This window comes from Convolutriloba macropyga, chromosome 15, assembly GCF_964194025.1.
Source record: "Convolutriloba macropyga chromosome 15, txConMacr16.3, whole genome shotgun sequence".
In the NCBI taxonomy this organism is placed as follows: Eukaryota; Metazoa; Xenacoelomorpha; order Acoela; family Convolutidae; genus Convolutriloba; species Convolutriloba macropyga.
Window position 1 is genome coordinate 3,265,893 of NC_134482.1, and position 20,984 is coordinate 3,286,876.

Consider the following 20,984-nt stretch of genomic DNA (forward strand, 5'->3'; position numbering starts at 1 on the left):
GAATAACGTACAGTTGCACTACTAAAATACCAGTACAAAAGTACAATTTAAGTATTTAGACGCAGTTTAAGTAAAAAAGACGCAAAATTATCACAGAAAACAAATTATTTTGAGGCGTTATTCAACTTGTTATATTTGAACAAAAAACTGTTTAACATGAGCAAAACTACTCGAGATACGTCCCAGCAGAACTAATGAAAATTAATTCTTGATGGACATGAGTTTCAAAGGAAGTTCTCTTAAAAGAAGAATTACTATCAAAAACAAACGAGCCTAATCATGAAAATTTTCCCGAACAATTATAAACAAAACAGATTCTTGGTTAAATGGAGGAGACCGCGAGAACGGAGCAGAATTTAGTCTGCAATGCAAACACTGCCAGTAGTCTGTTACCCATCGAGTTCAGTGTTGCAACGCAGCTGTCTTTACCAAGCAGATCTGCAATCAACCAACCAAATCTGAAAAAGCAGTCGATTACCAACCTGGCCGGATGTTGCAACGCCGATCTCTTTACCAACAACATCTCAAAAATTGAAACCGAATATTTGCAGCTGCTGTGTGAGCTAATTGAGTACTTTCAGAGGACGTACATTCAAGGTGAAAAAACTGAGCGCTTCAGAAGAAATCCTCATTAGCCGTTGGCCCTCTGGAACCAAGGCAAATGGGCAGCAGAAGGCTTAGCAACAACTAAAAATGCATTTGAAGTTTGGCATTTGGGCGTCGTATCAATAAAAACATTATCAAATTTTTAAGCTGAAGGGGGAACAAAAACCGAATTAAATAAGGAGTTCTGAAACAAAACGTCAGAAACATTCCAAAAAAAATTTAAAACTGATAATTTTGTCTCATTTATGTTTACTTGCTTATTCTGAAAATTCCTGTGCTTCATTTCTCCTCATTTGTGTTTTTTGTCGTTTCATTGAATAAATGTTTTTTAAAAAGTTTTTCTCAAAAACTAGAAAAGCTAAAGAGCTGACATTTTGACAATGGAATTTTCGTCTGCTTTAGTTTTCTAGTTTTCCCTCCCCAACCACCACCGACAACGCCCATAGTTGGTATTGGAAAGTTTTCCCATTTTCCCGAATTCTTCTCAATTTTTTTTCTGCTTGTTTTATTTAGTCAACTTTCATTTTCTTGAGAAAAGTTTGTTAATCATCGGAATTCGAACCGCCGCCTTATTTTTTTGGTTGCGTGAATTAACCGCCGCTGAGTCATTTGTTCTTTGAACGTAAGTTGATCTTCATAGAAATATTTTTAGCGGTCCTCCACCTGTTGTTATTCTTTAAACCAAACAAAGAGCCGGTATGATTAAAAAATCGGTTTGGCCTAAAAGACAGTTTTAGCTAAATACGGCATTTCAATTGTCAAATTTCTTTTGTCGCTTTTTAGTTTTACATTTCAAGCGTTCTAAGAATTGCCGTCATTTCGTCACAGTTTGTTTTTTATTTACCCAATTAGGCTTTATCAATTCGCCTTTGAACTTAGACTGAGCATTTTTTATCATAGTTAGCATCAAAGTGATTGATGCTGTTTTTTGAAACTGGGTATTTTTGCATTGGGTTTTTAAGCATTGTGATTGTTGTTATAATTGGTATAATGGCATTGGGTAGAATGATATGGAGTATTTTGTCATATTTCCAATCTGCAGATATACGTTAAATACATTCTAATTGATCTTGGGCCAATTGAAATAGAAATGTATTCTTCCTAAATAAGCCATTCTAAATCTGAATTCCTCTATAGTGCTTCAAATTGTCATAAGTCAAGAAACCTAACAGAAACTTGAAAACGTAGATTTTGTGTACGCATGTGATATATTTGACTAAAATCTTCCTTCTAGTGCATAAGTAACAAAAGCACCGATCAGTCAGTGTTAAACCATTTCAAGTTCTACTTGCTGCCGTAATGGTTGTTGAAATATTTTTGAAAAAATTGAGTCAGTTTTATAAAAATTGCAACTGAAAACATTTTCAGATGATCATATGTTCAACATATATTCAAAATTTTTATGCGATGCTGAGAAAAACGGCACCATTGCACGGTTTTGACGAAAAAAGTATATTCATCAGGTAAATTTTTTTTCCAATTTTTGAAAGTTGAGCAGAAATATGAGCGCTTATTTAAAAACTAGTGCTGAATTTGTATTAGAAAAATAGAAGTCAAGAGAAAAATCAAAATTGCCTATGTAAAATCATTAAAAAATTTATCCTGAAATCGATACGAAAATAAAGTTTGAGTTCTTTCTAATTGATTCTTCTTCATTCGGATAAATCTGTAAAATACCATTGAACTGATTGTTTTGCTTACCCAGTCAACAGCATAATTTTGCTTCAATCAAGTTAGCCAATAAATCACTTTCAAACTTCAAGAAAAATGGTAAAAAAAAATATTGAAACGTTTGCTACAACATTTCTTTGTTAAGGTTTTAATTGTCGAGCGTATTCGAAACGTTTAAATTCCAATAAAATTTTATCGCTATAAGCGTTATTTTTACACCAGGATATCAAAATTTTGAAAATTTCTTTCGCCCTTCCATTCAAATAAAGGTTTTTTGATTATGTCAATTTCGCATCTCTCGCAAGGGAAATATTTTGACTAGTTTGAAAAAATATTTAGATGTAAAGTTCTGCACTTGAGCTCATGGATATTCGAATCATTTTTTGTTGTGATCACTTGAGCTCACACTTAAAGTTTATGAACAAACATCAGCAATTTTTTTTGCGTTTAGGATATTTAACCAAAACTTGACTGGCATCAATTATTACAACAAATGCTGGTTAACAGCTTCACAGATTCTTGAAACAGTGTAACACTAAACAGGAGTTAAAATATTTGTTTGTTTCCTATTTTGAAAGAATTACGAAAATATTAATTGAAATGCAACAGTTTTTACAGAAGAGAAATTCAGTTTTGGATCTAATTCAGTTTTATGACTCTAATTGGACTATAAATCAATTTTTATTCTTTCTTAGAATCATAGAGTTGCTAGTTAATAATTAATCAATCTATTCTCTGTTTTTCGTATTAAATATCAATACAAATTGAAACTGCGCCACTTGACTTAGTTTTATCATAAAACACAAATAAAAAAATCTGGTAATCTTTTTCTGAACACCAAAGAACTGTCAGTCAATTTGGGTGCTTAAATTTCCGAAATATGACAAATTTGCATTCCGAATTGAAAAAGGAACACATTCTTCTTAAATTTGTGAGACTGTTAGTTATATATGGAGGCTTCAAGAGGCACTCAATGAAACTAATTTGTCTGTTGCAGCTGTCGAGTAGAAACAAACTGAGATATACCCTCGACCTATTTTTCTGTCAAAAAGTTTTAACATCATCTCAAAAGGCAAGAATTAAGTGAATATTTTTGTTTCCAACTCTGCAAAAAAAGATAATTAAAAAGTGGAATAAAAAAGATGCAGAACGCGAAAGCATGTGTAAATTCCACTCCTTTGTTTTAAAAAAGTGAGTTTTTCAAAAATGGGAGTAATTCGCCTTCTTAGGTTTGGGGGTGACTGGCTGACGCCGTTTTCAAAACTAACAATGATATGTGAAGCATATTTGGGATTACTATTTATGAATAATATGATCACAAACTAAAACATCAATGCCCTAATGATTCTGTGTGTTCACATTTAACCCCACACAATTCATAATTTGAGAAAATGGAAAGTCTAATGTAGTACGTTCGCATGGTTGCAATACTGATGTTCAGCAGATTGAAGTAAAAAAGCAGCTGTTTTTAACATCAGTTTATCAAACAAAATTAGCAAATTTTGAGATAAACTCTGAATTTTGAAAAAGTCAAAAACGCTGAACCAAACCTCTTTTTCCATTGATTTCCGTTATTGTTTCAAATTTTCCCGGGCCGGGGAAATTTGCCAAAATTATGTTGGATAAGCGAGAACTAGCATTGACAAGTTGGAAAATTCACCGCAACTTTCTTAGATAATTTTGCGCTGAAAGCGTTGAATTTTCAGATATAAATTCAACGCCTTTACCGCCAATCGTACATAATTTTACGCTTTTAGCGTTTACACCTCGGCCCGAGAATTGAAATATCCGAAAGGTTACCAAAAAAGATGAAAATTGTCTGAGCAAAACATGGTTGCTAGCTTGAACTTCTCCCATCCTAATGAAAAGATGGATACAAAAAATGAACCGCAATTTTATTAATGCGCTCCAACCTGGCATCCCGATTGGGAACTTTGAACCATTATGCCGCAGAGGTATACCCAAGCCGTCATGGGCAAATTTGACCAATCTGCGTATCTTTCGATCGTTATTCCTATGTTAACACATTAAAAATGCAACAATATTGCAAAAAATAGATACAAAAACAGGCAAAATTGAAGGGAACTGCGCAACAAGTGTTTGCAAATGTGTCCAATTTTTAATCGCGATTTTGAGCTACAAGCAGTGTATCCTATTTTTCGTGCGCTACGTATCACGAAGCTGATCGATTTTTGTATCTATTTTTCGCACGCAAGGTAACTCTATTTCGCACTGAATGTATCTAATTTCTACACTGAATGTATCTGTAATCTGCTGTTCAGTCTATTTAAAGCGCATTCATCAATTGATAGGAAATAAGTGATGAAAAGTGGCTTACAGGTTAATAACATATCATCCAGGGCTCAAATTTGTCACAATGTTCTTATTTGATATGAGTTGTAGTTAGGGAAATGAAATTCACCCGCAGCCTTTATAAGGGATTTGACAGAAAATTGATCAAATGAATTGATTGCTGAAAGATATTTGTTTCTTTTCAGGGTGTTGAAAAATGAGAATAGCGTCAGCTGATATTTTTAACCGTCGCTTCACTATTTCTTCATGGTTCTTCACGCTTTTGTTTGTATTCAAGTATCATTGTTTTAAGATAATTTTATTAAAAATTGACAAATAAGTTAATTTGCGAAAAATACCTTAGTTTCAAATTCTTCCTTTTTTATGCACTATGGTTGAATTGGCCTTTTCATCAAAAACCTAGCAATTAAGTAAATTATTCTCTCTGTAAAACACAGTTTCGCCCTGTAACAACTTGTCAACTCCTCTTATTTGTGCGTAACAAGATAAAACTTGCCAGAAGGAAATTTCGCTAGAAATCACATGTGAATTGATTACTTTTTTTGTTCTCACTACATATGATTTAATGAGCGATTTGCGTTTGAATTCAGCAATTAAATGGTTTAATTGAGTTTATTCAATGTTTCTTCTGTTTTTTTTTACATGTTTACAAGTGTCTACCATTCTTTCTAAACATTTTTGCGTCCTTTTGGATGTCCATTTTCTTGCTGAAAAATCCCGCCATTTCTCCACCTTTGTGTCGTCTTTTTACAGGTTTACAGATCTCTCTCAATTGTTGACTCAACTTTTTTTGCTTCACATTAAAAGCTTCAAGTCATTTTGGCAGGCTAAGTTAAAAAACGCTTAAATTACTTTTGCATGCTGAAAAGGAAAAGTGCGCTTTCAATTGGGTTCAATTGCGAATTAGAGACAATTTTAATGCAAAAAATAGATACCTAAAATAAACAGAAACGTGATACAAGACTTTTCACCTAGTTTACAAAATTAAAGTATCTCAATTTCGCATACATGGCGTACCCCCTGTTGCGCAAAACAAAGATACAAAGCTTGTCTCTTAATTTTGTTAATTTTATGTATCTTTTTGTGTGTACCGTTTAATGTTTACCAAGGTGGAAATTTTGGGGTATACCTCTGCGTTGTTATCACGAGCCGTCATATTTTCTGTTATTAATGCACAGTTCCCACTTCCTGAATCGATTGTGCAATAGACTTTCTCAGATCTCATATCTTGAGAAACAAAAATTTTTCTGTCAAGTGTTTTTTGCATTACATTTAAAATCGAATTTCAAATCGACATGCCATTTTTTTCTTCAGTTGATCAGTGGAAACTAATTACTTTGAAAAGTTTCAAAAATAATCCAATTTAAACATTTGAATATACGAGCCCTACAAAAAGATTTATTACTTTTAAAATCCAGAAAGTTTAACACTGATCGGCCCGTAAAATTGTTCAGTAATATTCCAAGCAACATTTACTCAGAAAACTAGCAGCAGTATACTCAGGAAGTTATGAAAACTTATATCACCCCTATTTTCGTCCGAGGAAAACCGATTTTCTGGTGATTATTTTGCTCAATAACACTTACCCTCTTTTGTAAATTTTTGAAATATTTTAAAACGGTACGTTCTGCTGAAACCGTGAATACTTATATTAAAGCCGCAAGTTCAAAATCAATTACGAGTTAATTACACTTCAAAGTTGCTGCATGGAGAAAACAGCTGACCAACTATGGTCTGAAGTATACGGCTATTTAATTAAACACCTGCAACTATTTAGTCTATTATGGAAAATTATATTCGAAGATCAAGGACAAAATAGCATTAGCACAACATGTAGTCGAATATTTCTTGCTGTGTTTCTGTCATTTAACCGGACAGGACTTGAAATGGTGCTTTTCTATTTCTACATACTTATTCTTCCCATAAATTAGTGTTCAAACTTCGCGAAAATGCTTAAAACAGTTTCTGTGATCTTAAAATTAACCCAATTCCAGTCTAGAAGAACGTGTAATCTGTCACTTCAAATTAAAAGCCCGATAAATTTTGTTTCAGGTAAACAGAAGTGTCATGGTATGAAGAAGTAAACAATTCACTCGATTTTTTGCCTGATCTATTTTCGAATTTCTCACAAAATGGACGTAGTGTCCACCACCCCCTTCCCCTGTGAGAACTCAACCCGGGAAGAGGAGGTCTCTTATTTTGACCCCAGTGCCAAGTATGTGTCTCAATCTGCCCTCTATAACTGTCTGGTGGCTGCTATCTTTGGGTTATTATCAGTGGGGGCTGTCTTGGGCAACAGTGCCGCCATATTCCTTCTCATACGAACAAGGGATACGTTCCTCACGGGCAATGCAGGTCAGTTCAACCCCCCTCCCCCCCCCCGACACCCCCTCCTCTGCTTCAACGCCTAAATAACCCACTGTAACTGCTTTTTAATGCTTTGAGTATACACTTCCAGATATTCAGGTCCCGTGGGCATAATTAATGAGAATGACATGATGGGCCCATTAAATATGTCTGCACTTATAGAGATCTCTCTCTATTCTCGGCTTAAAATCTTATTTTATCAACACAAATGAGATTAAATTGACGTTTAATGATAGAATGACTTCTTGAGTGCTACTGTACCCGCTCATGTACTTAAAAGGGTTACATGACAACAACCCAATTTCAAAATTCCCAATACGCCCATGTACGGGCCACATTGGGAAATTTGGAATTGGGTATGCTTCCCTTTGATTTTTTTTGGTTCAATAATCCAATTACAAATTAGCAGTCCGCTTTTACAAGCATATCTAGTCCTACAGGCTGCTAAGTCATGGCCATGGCCGGAGATTTAATTAGTCTAAATAGTCGTAATAATAATTCTAACAATAGAGTAAAATATTGAGCATTATTTGACAATTTCTTTTATCTGATATATTTTGGCATTGGATATTTTGTTCTGAAACCCTTTAAATGAACCTGCTCAAGATTTTTTTCAAATCGGAATAGTTTCTGCGAAAAAGTTAAAATTTTTGTTCCAAAATTGAAAAATATAAAACGCAAAACTTGAGAAAACTAAAGTTATCGTGAAAAAAGACAACAAGTTCTTGTTAGGTAATCTTGTAATTACATGCATCTTTAGCACGAATTTTAAGATCTTTAAAAATTTTGAACTTGAAACATAAACCGACGAATCTTTCTTATAATTCGTTCAAACGGCTGTCGGGGATTTAATTTAAAGAGGGTGTAGTTGAGAAACTTTTTATGGATGAAACAAAGATGACCCTACAGGTGTTCGCACTCGGGACCTCCAAGAGCGTATTCTTAAATCCTAATCACTAAGCTACAAAGCTTCTGGTTCTCCATCAAAAACAATCCCTTTTATTTTAGTAACAAAGCTTACTTTGGAAGGAGAGCAATTGAGATCACCCAAAAATTCAAAGTCAAGCGTCAAAAACTCGCTTGAACGCAAAAAAATATTCTAGAAGAACAACACAAAAACGTTCAAGCAAACATTTTGCAAATAAAGACACTCAAGCTAACAACAATTGCTTCAAAGTCTGTTTAAGAGTAATTAAAAAGTATAGTTCTCAACTTTTAAGAGCAAGATAGATAACAATTCCTTGTACAAATTGTATACATTCAGAGCCAGTAACAAAAATAGCAAACTTTTACAGCGTAATTGTTTTGTCTCACAAAAATAATTATAATTTCTTTCCTTAACTTTTTCTATTTCCATTTTTGATAAACCTCAAAAGAATGAACAAGATTTCAAGATACTGAACTCTTCTAATTAAAACCAATCAGTTGATTATTAAAAGATTGTACGCAACTGAAGACACAGTTTTCTCTAGCACCACAGATATCGGGCCAGAAAAGTGCTTGCTAATCGTTTGGGCACAACACAAAGAACAAGCCTTTCAAAATAGATATTTTTCCAATATAAAATATAGTCCTGCACTAGTTTTCATTTTTTTCTTGCGAAATTGACTTTATTTGTTGAATAAATGAGCAGAAAGAAAGATTTAAAATTTTATAAGCTAAGCTCCACTCTTTGTACTTCTCCTCCTGTGGATGGATGCCCTGTAACTTTATGTTGAATATAATTTTTCTCACGTTAACAAAATATGAACAGGAGAAGTTTTTATTTTTATTAATGAGTAATTCAACGCGTAAAAAGTTTAGTCTTATGCGCTTGACATAATTAAAAATGACTCGAAGTAAAGTGGAACAAAAATTTGGTGCAATGGCAGGTAAAAATTTGAAGCCCGTTTATTGGCTCAATTATGTTGATAAATGCCTGTTAAAAGCAAACGATTTCTGCATTGTCGAAAAAGCTGTGGATCATTCTTGTTGTTATTTAATGGTAAAAGATACTTCATTTGGTTTATCAAGCAATTTTTTCAGAACTAAATGGATAGTTAGTTTAATGTTTGACTTACGTGAAATGACAGGTGAAAATTTGAAGCCCGTTTATTGGCTCAATTATGTTGATAAATGCCTGTTAAAAGCAAACGATTTCTGCATTGTCGAAAAACTGTGGATCGTTCTTGTTGTTATTTAATGGCAAAAAAAGTACTTCATTTGGTTTATCAAGCAATTTTTTTCAGAAATAAATGGATAGTTAGTTTAATGTTTGACTTATTCTTAAATAAGTATGCAATATGGTTCCATTTAGTAAACTGGTCAAATTTTCATATAGCCTTTTTAATAAGTGGCGCAAAATCTGTAATTTTTCACAAAACTTCAAAATTTATGAAAAAAAGTGCTTGATTGTCAGTTTACTGCGGAAAAAAATCTTATCTTAGTCGTGAGGCTAATAACGAATATGAAAATAAAGGTTTTACTTGTCTTCGAAAAAAACTACTTTTTGAGTTTGTAAAAATAACTGACGGTAAATCATAACAGATGCGTAAGTCTAAAAGATTGTTTACACTTGAGAAATAGTTCAACGCTGAAAAACAGAAACAGGTAAAATTGAGTCAGAGGGGGGGGGGGATTTTTAGCGGGGGAAATGTCCACTAAACTTCTGATACAACCCAGGCTCAGTTCCTAGACCGAAAGTCGACATAACTAAACCAATCCCATGCAGAGTTCATCTATGTCCAGACCTCTCGAGACGGAAATTTCCTTTGTCCAGACATTAGTCCGATCATCCACAGTTCCGGATCGTGTAATTTTCAACGCTCGATGGCCGGTGGCGCTTTGATTTGGGTCTGGACATACGGACTTTCCGTCGGGAACTCCGGAACTCAGTTGAAATGTGGCGATTTAAGTTCCTGATATTTTTAACCTGCTTTCTCATTTCAAACTTTGGCTGCCGAATTTCAAAGGAAAATTAGTCTCCTAAACTAAGTGTAATTCATTTTTCTATCTTAATCAGGGAAGAGACTCCAAATTTTATCGATTGCTTGTAATCATAATTTTGCAGCGAAAATTTGCCGTAGAAGCCTCAGCGTATTGATTGGCGACTTGAATCTGATTGGTTAATATTTTCTCGCTTTCATTTGTTTACTCGGTAGCAAACATTTTGTTTAAGAAAATTGTTTTAAAAAATTTCGGTAGATTTCAGTTTCAAAATTTTGTCTTTAAAATCGGAAATGGCCATTTATATGTAAATGAAATTCGCAACGCAAAAACTGAAGTGTCGGAAATCGGTACCGGCTCTGCGGAGTAATGATAGTTCGAGTACATACATGCCATGTGAAAACAATTTATAATGAATGAAATCATTACCAATACTTTTTAGATAGAAGAATTCAATTAATCAACTTGGTCGCTCAAGACAGTCAGGTTAATTAAAGATAATAGTTTTTATTATCAAATCAGAAAGTCTTCTTCAGTCCCAATAATATCGCATCCGTTTCAATCTTATTGCAGTTAATATCATTATTGTTTTTACTATTATTGTTTTATTATCATTACAGTACGTTAATGTAAATTACTCGTACATTAAGTTCAATCTTAGCATTGTTTGTTACAGGGAAGCTGTTGGTGAACTTGGCGCTGGCTGACTTGGTGACAGGTTGTTTCTCGACCCCCTTCCGGTTCCAGATGGTGTTGTTCCAGCACTGGGCATACGGGGCATCCTTCTGCTCATTCTCATGCTTCGTGGACAACTGGAGTCTCTTCAGCAGGTATCTAAACAGTAGGAACCAAAACTTCCGCACTTCTGCTAAACGAAGTAATCTCGGGTCAACGCAAAATTAGGACAATTTCTAGTGAGCTTGATTTGTTCGTAGGTTATGGTAGTTGAGTAATTGTAAGATGTCGTTTGTAAATGACAAAATTTTGTGATACAAAGGTCCCTTTAAATGGACATAGTTTATCGCACAAATCGCTATCGGTTCTCAAATGCTCAATGGCGAGAAAAAAAAATTTACCTATTAATTTTTTTTTGCTAAAAATTTTCCCGAGCTCATATTGAAATTGTCGATTGGAAGGTTTGATCATTAGATTTCATTGATAGAATGCATAGTAAGATAACTTCTGTAAGAAATTAAAGCAAGAAAAGATTTTGTGGCAGACAACTATTATATCGTTTTGCCAATGTTTTAAACGCCCCCTTTTAGTTCTCATATTGAGTGAAAAAATTGTCATGTGTTGATGTCTTTTTGGGATGCTTGCGTTTAGGAATTGTAATATCTGCTATATCAAATATTTCTTGTAAGTAAACATTGGTTATTTCTATTTGCTCCCCCAGAGCATTCTAGATTAAGCTGATAAAACCCCATTTTCATTTTTTTTCATTACAGTTTTTTTCAAAATATTGATGATTTCTACCGGCCAGGTAAAAATATCGCAAATGTTTCACAGAAAAATTATTCAAAATTTTCTGAAAGGCAGGTTTATATAACTTCCAGGGGAGAGAAAATCGAAAACATTCCAATAATGTAGTATAAGTATGACCTATTCTTCCTTTTTAATTGGTAAACTTCAAACTTGAATTCTGCGATTAATAAAAAGGTTTGTCTGACATGACTGAGCTCAGAACAGAAAGTTTCAGTAATCTAAATTAAAGATATAGCAGCCATGTTGTTACAGTTAACCAAAAGCAAGAGAGCCCTACGGTGGGTAAATTATCTATTAGATTTTTAAGAAGGTTTATGTCATTGGTAGAAAATTCTTCATAAAAACTTCTTATGAAGACATTGCGTAAGACACTGTGGCCACATATGTGAGAATCAGTAACTATTTAATAGTTTTGTTCGTTTAATCAAAATGAGAGTTTTTTTCCTTTCCAGACTTTTCACAGACATATTATGTTCTCAACGGCAAGCAAAACAAACAATGGAAACAGAGAGTAATGTTTCAACCATGCAGGACAAATTTTGAGAACATGTGGGAAAAAACTTTGAGTCAACTATAATTATGGCAAAATTAGGCATAATTACAGCATATAATTAGGCATACAAAATAGCTAAGAAACTACCCAATACTGTTGCAAAAATTCATTAATACTGATAGGACATCTAATGATACTGTATAGATTACACCGGTTTTGCACAGAGAGAAGAAATCACGAACAAAACAGAAACTGAAGCTTATTGCCTATTGAGATCGGAACTTAATAAGTGAGAAAACCTATTTTCACCCTACTTAACATTACACAAAACTGAAAATAGAATTTTTTTTGAGAAACACATTTTGTACACATCTTTTTCCATTTTAATTGAGGCAAAAATCATGGCCCTCAATGTGAGAAGTTGCTAGAGCGACTTTAAAAATTGTCTTGTTGAAATCAACTTGACAAAACTTGATTAAATGAGGTATCACTTTCAATGCTCTGGGATATTTATTAAAATTCTGGTTTGTTTTGAAAGAAACAGGAATCGCATCAATGTTTCCCCTTTTGTATGGAAATGTTCGAAGAACAAATAATGATCCATTTTGAAGAGATAAAGGACGTCAGAGATATAAAGCAAAAAATCTATTGTCAGTAAATACAGATTTGACGTTGAATGAGCTCTTTGCAAAAGAATGAGTTTTTTGTACTTTATATTAGAGTTTTATTTCTAGAAAGTAAGATGCGATCATAAGATAGGGCTTTAAATGATATCTCAAAATAAGAGTGCATAGTAAGACTCTCGCAGTGTGGAACAGTTGGCTCAGTGGAGAGTACATGGTTGCATTTGAGATTGTGGGGTCACAACTCGCAAATGTCTCAAACATTACCTTCACTATAACGGCATTGACACAAAATGAACAACATAACAAGTTACTAGTTGCTCTAATTTCTTAGAATGCTAATAAAGTTTTAAAAAACTAACATCTTGACACTGGATATACTTTGCAAAATTTTTTCTTTCAAATTTGAATAAGTACACTACAGCTTGAGAACTGAAGTTGATTGTGTTGATTTTTTTGCTGTACGTTATCAGGAATTTGTGAAAAGGGCTCATAAACAGCTCTTACTATCGATTCTAACTTTTTTGTATAATCTTGATGCTTTGCGGCATATTTATTTTTCAATTTTCTACAAGAAACTTGTCATTTTTGAAGCCTCAACTTTTAAACAAGAACGGTTGTCATAATTGTTCAATATGAATCACGTTAATTTCAAGCTTAACTCTCATTAGTATTTCGTGGTAGTGATTTTTTGTAATAATCTGTTAATTGTTTCTGCAGCTTTACATCTTTGTTATCTCTGCCTTTAATGTAGAGAAGGCGCCGTCAGGAAAGCTTCCAAAATTATCTTTTTTTCTTTGCTGATTGTGAAATTTGAAGTCACGTGTTTGAAGTGCCTTGTTGCTACACCAATAAAGCTTTATGATGAAATAAAAACAAAATTTATCCATTTTCTACTGCAGTTTGTTGCAGAAAATCATTTCTTTCTAATTTTATCGAGTGAAGTCAACTGCATTCATATCTTTATTAAAGTTCACCAGACAAAGACTGCATTTTGTTTGACTGAGACTGTGACTTGTAGCAACAATCTGAATGAAAAACGAATGTAATCTTAGCCTTCTAAACCCAAAAATGTAATTGAAAAGGAAATCAGAAGAGTTATTATCATCATTTCTACCAGACACAACGCTTATTGCAATACCCAGCCCCCCCCCCCCCCCTGACACACCGACCACCCCTCAGACAACCACCCCCCTAGGCTGGAATGAAAACAATTGGGCCAACAATCAGATATGCTTCATTTTGGCTAAATTTTGGTCGTAAAATAGGCAAAAAACAGTGTTATCTGGCCGTCCCTATATGGCAAACAAAGATCAAAGATGAGAGAAAAAGAGAAAATCCTGACTGATAAAAATTTAGTCTGCGTTTGTTTTCATTTTGGTCTCCTTTTCACAGATATGTTTTCTCTTCCAAGATGAAAGCGACTAAGGCTCTGTTAAAACGGATTTGCTTCCGTTTATCTGCCTCAAGAAAATTTTCAACAGGCTCCGGTGTTTTGCACGTGATCAGATTTTCCAAATTTACGCCACCAGAAACTAGGGAATTCAAACCAACTATCGACTAGAAACATAAAATATGCAAAAAAGTATTCTGCAATCCATAAAAATTTGATTTAAAAAATCATTTCCTCAAAATCTATTTTTAATATGAGTTTTTTCAATATCACTAAATCTTCACGCAATCATACCACAAGTATGGAAACTATATAAAAAAAGTTTAATCTGATCGTACTTGATAACCAAGTTATCTAGAAAAAGTTTTCAATGACGACAAATTGATCAAGCAATGTGATTTTTTTAAAACCGACTTTATTTATGATCTAATATCACCAATCACTATTGTCGATAAGGCCAATTTAGTTTTCTAAATTTCAAACACTTACCAAAAATTATAAAGCCTCTCATGTTGACAAACGGAAACTATATTTAGGAAAGCTGGCAACATTATTTCCGAAATGGTTTGGATCTTGATTGCTGTAACGATTCAACTGTCAAGATTAGTTTTAAAAATCAATATTTCCATTTAAAAAACTAATTTAAATTAATTTTAGATTTGCCTCTGCAGAGAACGTCAGATACCAGCTAATGAAATTAATTTAGTAGAACGCACTCTGGCCTAACTCGAGCAAAAATTGCCCTTATGAAGTTCAAACCGAAGACACAAATATGGCTGAGTTTTCATTTTTTTGAAGAAATCAGCATATCATCAGCAGGTCATAATTGGATACTATGGGACAAAGATTCTAATAATTTAAGGAAAGGAAAGTAAAAATTTGTGTATCAGGTAACAAACAGATTGCTATAAATGTTGTTTGATCACAAAAAAATGATTTATGTTTTCCAGGACAAAATAATCAAAGTAATTGTAAACATCCACATCACATTGCTTTCTCGATCTAATTTTAGGAACTCGATCTAAAACTTTCTCTTAATTAAGTTATCTCGTGCAAAAAAAATAATGTAAACACATTTCAACCATTTTTCAACCACGCAATTGTTTGGAGCCTTAAAAACACTTTCACGAGGGAAGTTGTTAGTGCTCTGTTTCCTAATTTAGCATTATACTGGATAACTTTTCAAAAGTGTCAGGACAATATACCCAAAGCCATTATACCGAATACGATTATACCCAATGTCATTATTCCAAGTGCATTTTGATATGGTTCTTTTCTGTTATAGCCCCCAGCGTTATACAGTCGATCTGTTGCACCCCCCCCCCCCCGAAAAAAATTGATTTTTATTAATTATCGATACGTGTTTTGATTACGGTAAAATGTCGTTTTCGGATTCGTAAATTGAACGGATTTTGGGTCGTTCCTATTATCCTATTATAGCCCCTCCCCCAGCCTATTGGTCAGTTAACCTATAGTCCCCATAATGGTAAAAATACCACAATGAGGGGCTATAATTTTATGGGGGGCTATATTGGAAAAGCCCAGGGGTTTTTGTTCTCTAATAATTAAAACAATAGATTGTTAAGACTGTTCTCAAAAAAAGTAATTATCGAATTGCTAAAAACACGCATTACTCAAATGCCACTTACATTAAATGCAATTTGCAGTATTTTACATATGCGCTAAATTCAGTACTTAGCTGCGTCACTATAATGTAAATGCCGTTTTTATTAAAATGATTACGTGAGTTTATGAAATCCAAACAATATGATATTATATATATAAATAGGGGTGTAAATCGACGTGGGGGGCTATAACAGAAAAACGCTTTTGATATTTTTGCTCAATAATCCAGCTAAAAATTAGCAGTGGCTAATACACGTAAGTTTTAAACTTATTTAATGGCCATGACCATGCTTCAGCCGCTCTTGCGACTTGATATGAAACTATCACAACCGAACATAGGACTAAATTATCCGCTTGAGTATGTTAAAATACGTGTAATAGCGACTGCTATTTTGAAGTCGAATTATTAAATAAAATACCAAAGTGTATTGGGTATAATATGGCATTGGGTATATTGACATTGGTATATTGGCATTGGTTGTAATGGCATTGGGTAATTTTTCTTGCAACCATTTTCAAATTGATATCATACGATAACCTTATTATATCCAATTCGATTTTTGGCCTCTCAATTGTTTTCACATAAAACTATCAATTCGAAGATTCTAGATGCAATTTTCGGAAGAAAAAGTCCGTATGTTGACAAAATGTAACGGTCTCCTCCAAAAATTTTATTTGGAGGAAATTTTTAAATGTGACTTTTTCTACCGTTTAGGTAGCAAAGATACACAAAATGTTGACATCTTAGCAATAATCTATAATAAAAATAAGATAACTTATTGTATCTCTGTTGTGTTTTGTTCCTGTGTAGTGTGTATACATTGCTGATGATAGCTCTGGACAGGTACGTTGCAGTAGTGACTCCATTCAGTATGTTGTTCAAGAGAGTCAGTCTGAAGTGGTGGATTGCACTCATCTGGCTACTCTCCATCCTCTCAGCTGCACCTGCCACTCTCATCACACGCACAACTGATATTAGGTACGCAAATTTCTGATGACAGATAGAAAATAGTCTGATCAGAGGTCACTTTGGTCTATATCCGTCGAATCACAGTCCCAACAAAGACTCAAAAGACTCTAGTTCTAAGCTGATAGCAAGCTTAGTGTTGGTTCAATTTGTAAGAAAATGCAAGTTGAATGAAAACTTTGCATGAATGTGACACTGTGCAAGTCGAAAGGTTAATTTGCAATATTTTTGCAAATTGGTTCTGATCGAGCTTTTACGGCTTTTTTGGCATTTTTATGGCTTTGAACAAGAATTTTAGTACAATTTAACTGAATTATTCTTGTGTTTTGGCTTCAATTGTTATTCTTTTTGCAGTCTGATTACTAATTCGAATCAACCGAAGATTCAAATGGCTTCTTCAAAAGGTGTAGGTGAAACTCTACAATGCATTCGGTTCTTATCTAATGTCTCTCATGACATTGAATATAATTGTCTTCTGAAAATTACAGTGATTTTTTGATCTTGTCAATTTTTTATCTCACAAATATGAAAAACTATATTAACAACGTTGTTTTTAATCGCTTTTTGTTCCTTTTCAATTGTATCCATATACAAAGAGGCTATTTTATCAATTCAAAAACTTTTCTTTTTATCAAAACTCTGCCTTAATGCGGTCGATACTTAACGTAAAAGTGTAAATTAATACTTTAAATGTCAATTAAAAAACATTGCACGGAAAGTTTGTGTAAAGTAAACGACCAAACCAAAGCCAGGTTTTAAAATCCAGGCATGTGTTCTAGATGTAAACCACCTCTGATTAGAATAATCCAAAACAAAATTTCTTCCTTTGATCAGACTGTCTGGGACCAAAATGAGCTTTGATCAAAGTCATTGGCACTCGAATTCCTTCGAACAATATTCACCTCTGAATTCACTTCTGACCAGACTAAAGTGCGCTCGGAAAATTTTCCTGCGTTCGTTGTGACTTCTGTTCATGACAAGCTGAGCCTTGTGATTAAACTAATCGTGTTTGCTCCCGAAATCGCCTCTCATTAGACTTTCCTGAGCTCAAAAATGTCTCTGATCAGACAACCAACTCCTAAACATAGTCTCTGGCCAGACAATTTTGTCCTCATAATCGCGTTTCATTGAACCATCATGCGCCTAAAATTAATTGGCTCTTACCAGAATATACTGAGCTCTAATTTGTGTTCAACAAGACTACGCTCACTCGAAACCTCCTCTTATCAGAACCATTTACGTTTCCAATTTTATCATTAAAACAGAATATTTTTTGTTCCGATCTTCACTTTAGTAGGGAGGGAGGAACTATATACTCAAACGGTTTTTTGTTCAGACAATTTTGGCGGGTCGATATATTCATCTTAGAGAGTTGTGAGTGGTATCATTAGAAAGCACATACAAACTAGAATATAGAATTAAAAACATTTAATCCAAATTTTATTTTACAGTGGGTTATCGAAGTTCAAAATTTTGTGAATATTTGACTGTTCTTATTCACATTTTAGGTGATTTTCGCTATAAATTGGCTCAATTTTGCTAATATGATTAAAAATATGTGAATAAAAAATATTTTTAATGATAGAGTACTATTGTTTTCGTTAAAAAAAGAAGATTGTTGCTAAATTGCTTGATTGAAGAATTTTTGGCAAACATTTTTGATAAAATTTTAAAAATTCGAAGTTTTTTATTTAAAATGGCACAAAAAATGATTTTTTGGTCCGCTTTGTTTAAGTTTGCCGGAAATAGAGACCTGGAAACCACTTAAAAATTCTACGAAATCTCCAAAAGAGAGCTAATTGATTTTTGGAATCCTATAAAAGTATTCTAGAATGAAAATTTTGCCCGTTTTTTGCAATTTTCGCTCAATATTTATACAAAATGACTCATTGTTTTTTGATTGTTTAAATAATTAACTTAGCAATTTGTCTAACTCAAAGACATTTGGAACAACTGGGTGGTGTTTTGAGCACGCAGTAAAACCAGGTATGGGCTTGATCTCTTCGTGGATTCTTACAATCGGAATTTTTTATAATTTTCACTTGGTTGCTGCCTTTTTTCAAATGATTTTGCCTTCATTGTTATTTTATGTTAATTGATGAAAAATTTTGCAATAGAAGGCTGAATAAATCACAGCTTCTATTTGCGTGAAAACGAGGCCGAATGTAGAAATATGTTTTTCTTAGAGAAAAAAAAATTTTGTGGCTTTAACGAAGAATTTCAGTACACTTTAACTGATATCTTGTATTTGCCTTGTTTTAACTGATATCTTATGTTTGCCTTGTGTTTGCCTTTGTAATCAGACTGCAAACACTGATATCTTGTGTTTGCAGTCTGATTACTAATTCGAATCAATCAAAGATCCAAATGGCTTCTTTAAAAGGTGTAGGTGAACCTCTACATTGCATTCCGTTCTTATCTAATGTCTCCTATGACATTCAATATATCTGTTTTAAGTATATTCCAATAATTATTTGAATTTGTCAACTATTTCTCTTAGTTTTGTCGTCTTATGGTTAACTCTTAGATTTTACAGGTCAAAGATGAAAACAAATTTTTGTGTCGGATATTCGTTTTCTCGGTTTTTGTACTACGAGTTTTCATAGAAAAATTTGTGATATTTGTGCATAATTGCCCATTTTTGCTGTTCTTTTTGTTTTTCAGTTTCACATTCCTTAACAACCTATCTGAAAAAAGTGCTGCAAAAATCGGTTTCAATTGAATATTTTTAATGCTTTCATAAATGACTGTTTTAAGGGCTGCGACTTCCTTCTCTCGCAGAATTGTGGTTTAGTTTTTTGCCCTGGAATTTTTCAATAGCCAACTATAGATATACGGACTTAAAAGTTGATCAAAGGATATAGCTAATACTTTTGTTGACTATCATTTTTTTGATAAAATTATTTGTCAACTTATCCCTTTTCGTTCTGATTTTCGTCTTTTTTTTCTGTTCTGAGAATTTTGTGTCATTTTTGTAATTTAAGGTCATAATTGAGAGATCTCGTATTTTTGTTTTACCAAACAATGATTTTTTGGTTGGTTAAACGTTTTGACTGAAGTCTTTAGGGATTAGACAACTGGTTTCAGAAAAATTTTTTGAGTTTCAGATGCTTCCAATTTTTGTGGTCCATTTTGTTGCCATTTTTAGATATTAGTGTTGCAAAATGTTCAAAGGAGAAGCAATTTAAGTAATTTAGTTTTTTCGCAGTTAATAAAAACTTAATGGCTTCAAAGCTGCGGTTTCGTTGAGTTGTTTATGAAATTTTTAAGTTCTGCTATCATTTTTAAGTTCTGATGTTATCTTGTAGTCTTATGATTTAGTCTGTTCAAAAACATGTTGGCAATTAGTTTTTGAAGAAAAAATTGTCTACTATTTTAGTCAAAGCCTTATGTCGGCCATGAATTTTGAAAAAATGTTGATTTTAAAGTAGACATTGGATTTCTGATCTTTGCCAGTATTAGTTCTATTAGTTATCAGCTTATTTTCACTAGACAGGTGACATTCCTTATCCATTGGTTAAAATTTGCTCTTCATAACTGTTTTCTTTTCCTCAAACGGTCTCTGTTTTTGATGCAACGAATTTTCTTAAAATAATAGTGATTTTTGCATTTTCGCCCATATCTATAGGTTTATGTTTTCTTTTTACAGTATCTCAAAAATGTACGATACTCTAACTATTTAAAAACGTAATAAAAATTTGTTAGTGTTCTTAGTGTTTAATGCTTAATTGGCTGTGACACCGTTTTTTTGCGTGCAAATTTCGAATTTTCTTTTTGATTGTTTTTATTCTACTTTTTGTATCGCCGTCTTTTCTGGTAGTCATATTAATGGCAGGTCTCATCGGCCCTCTACGTTAGATTGTTTTATTCATTTAGTAGCTTGTTGAACGATATTTTTAAATTTTATTTTCATTTGGTAGAGAAATAATTCAAAAATGTAGATTTGCGGTGTCAGAACTTTATGTGCGAACGCCAATTATCCTTGTCTAATTTTATACATCAATTTCGGCACACTATTTGACTTGTCAAAACTCTAAGACTTTGATAAGATAAACGCTCATGTGATGATGTATATGTCGTATTAGTTTCTTGTAAGTGAAATGATAAAATTATAAGAAGTTCTAAATCGGATGATTAATTTGTAGGAGCTTCTAAGTCGGATGGTTATTTTTATAAAAACCTGCATTTTTTGCAGAAAAACTTGTCAAGCGATATATCGCCATATGTAAAACATTGTAAAGAAATTTCAAATTCTTCAAAGATAAGCATCCGTACTCGTCACGGGTGGTTTTTTGGTGTTCAAATGGATTTTTCACATCTGATCCGACTGGGCTCAGGGGGAACTGCCTTCGCTATTAATCAAAAGAGGATTATTGAAAAGATCCGTGACTTTCACTAGGACTTTAAATGGTACATAAGAGGCACAGTACAGCTTTCGCATTTTATGTTTTTAGTTTGAACATCGAAAATGTCGACTAGTAGAAACAGAAAAAATCGTAGCTGCAAAAAATGTTT

General features: G+C 33.3%; 1 protein-coding gene across 1 annotated transcript in view; it reads left to right on the top strand.

Annotated features, from left to right (window-relative positions):
* Positions 1-20,984, top strand: part of LOC142354553 (tachykinin-like peptides receptor 99D) — a 93,903-nt gene that overhangs the window by 13,636 nt on the left and 59,283 nt on the right. Inside the window, exons 2-4 of the mRNA XM_075406876.1 lie at positions 6,643-6,945; positions 10,559-10,712; positions 16,314-16,481. Of these exons, the coding sequence (XP_075262991.1) occupies positions 6,723-6,945; positions 10,559-10,712; positions 16,314-16,481 (545 nt within the window). The 5' untranslated portion in view covers positions 6,643-6,722. The remainder of the gene's footprint in view (positions 1-6,642; positions 6,946-10,558; positions 10,713-16,313; positions 16,482-20,984) is intronic.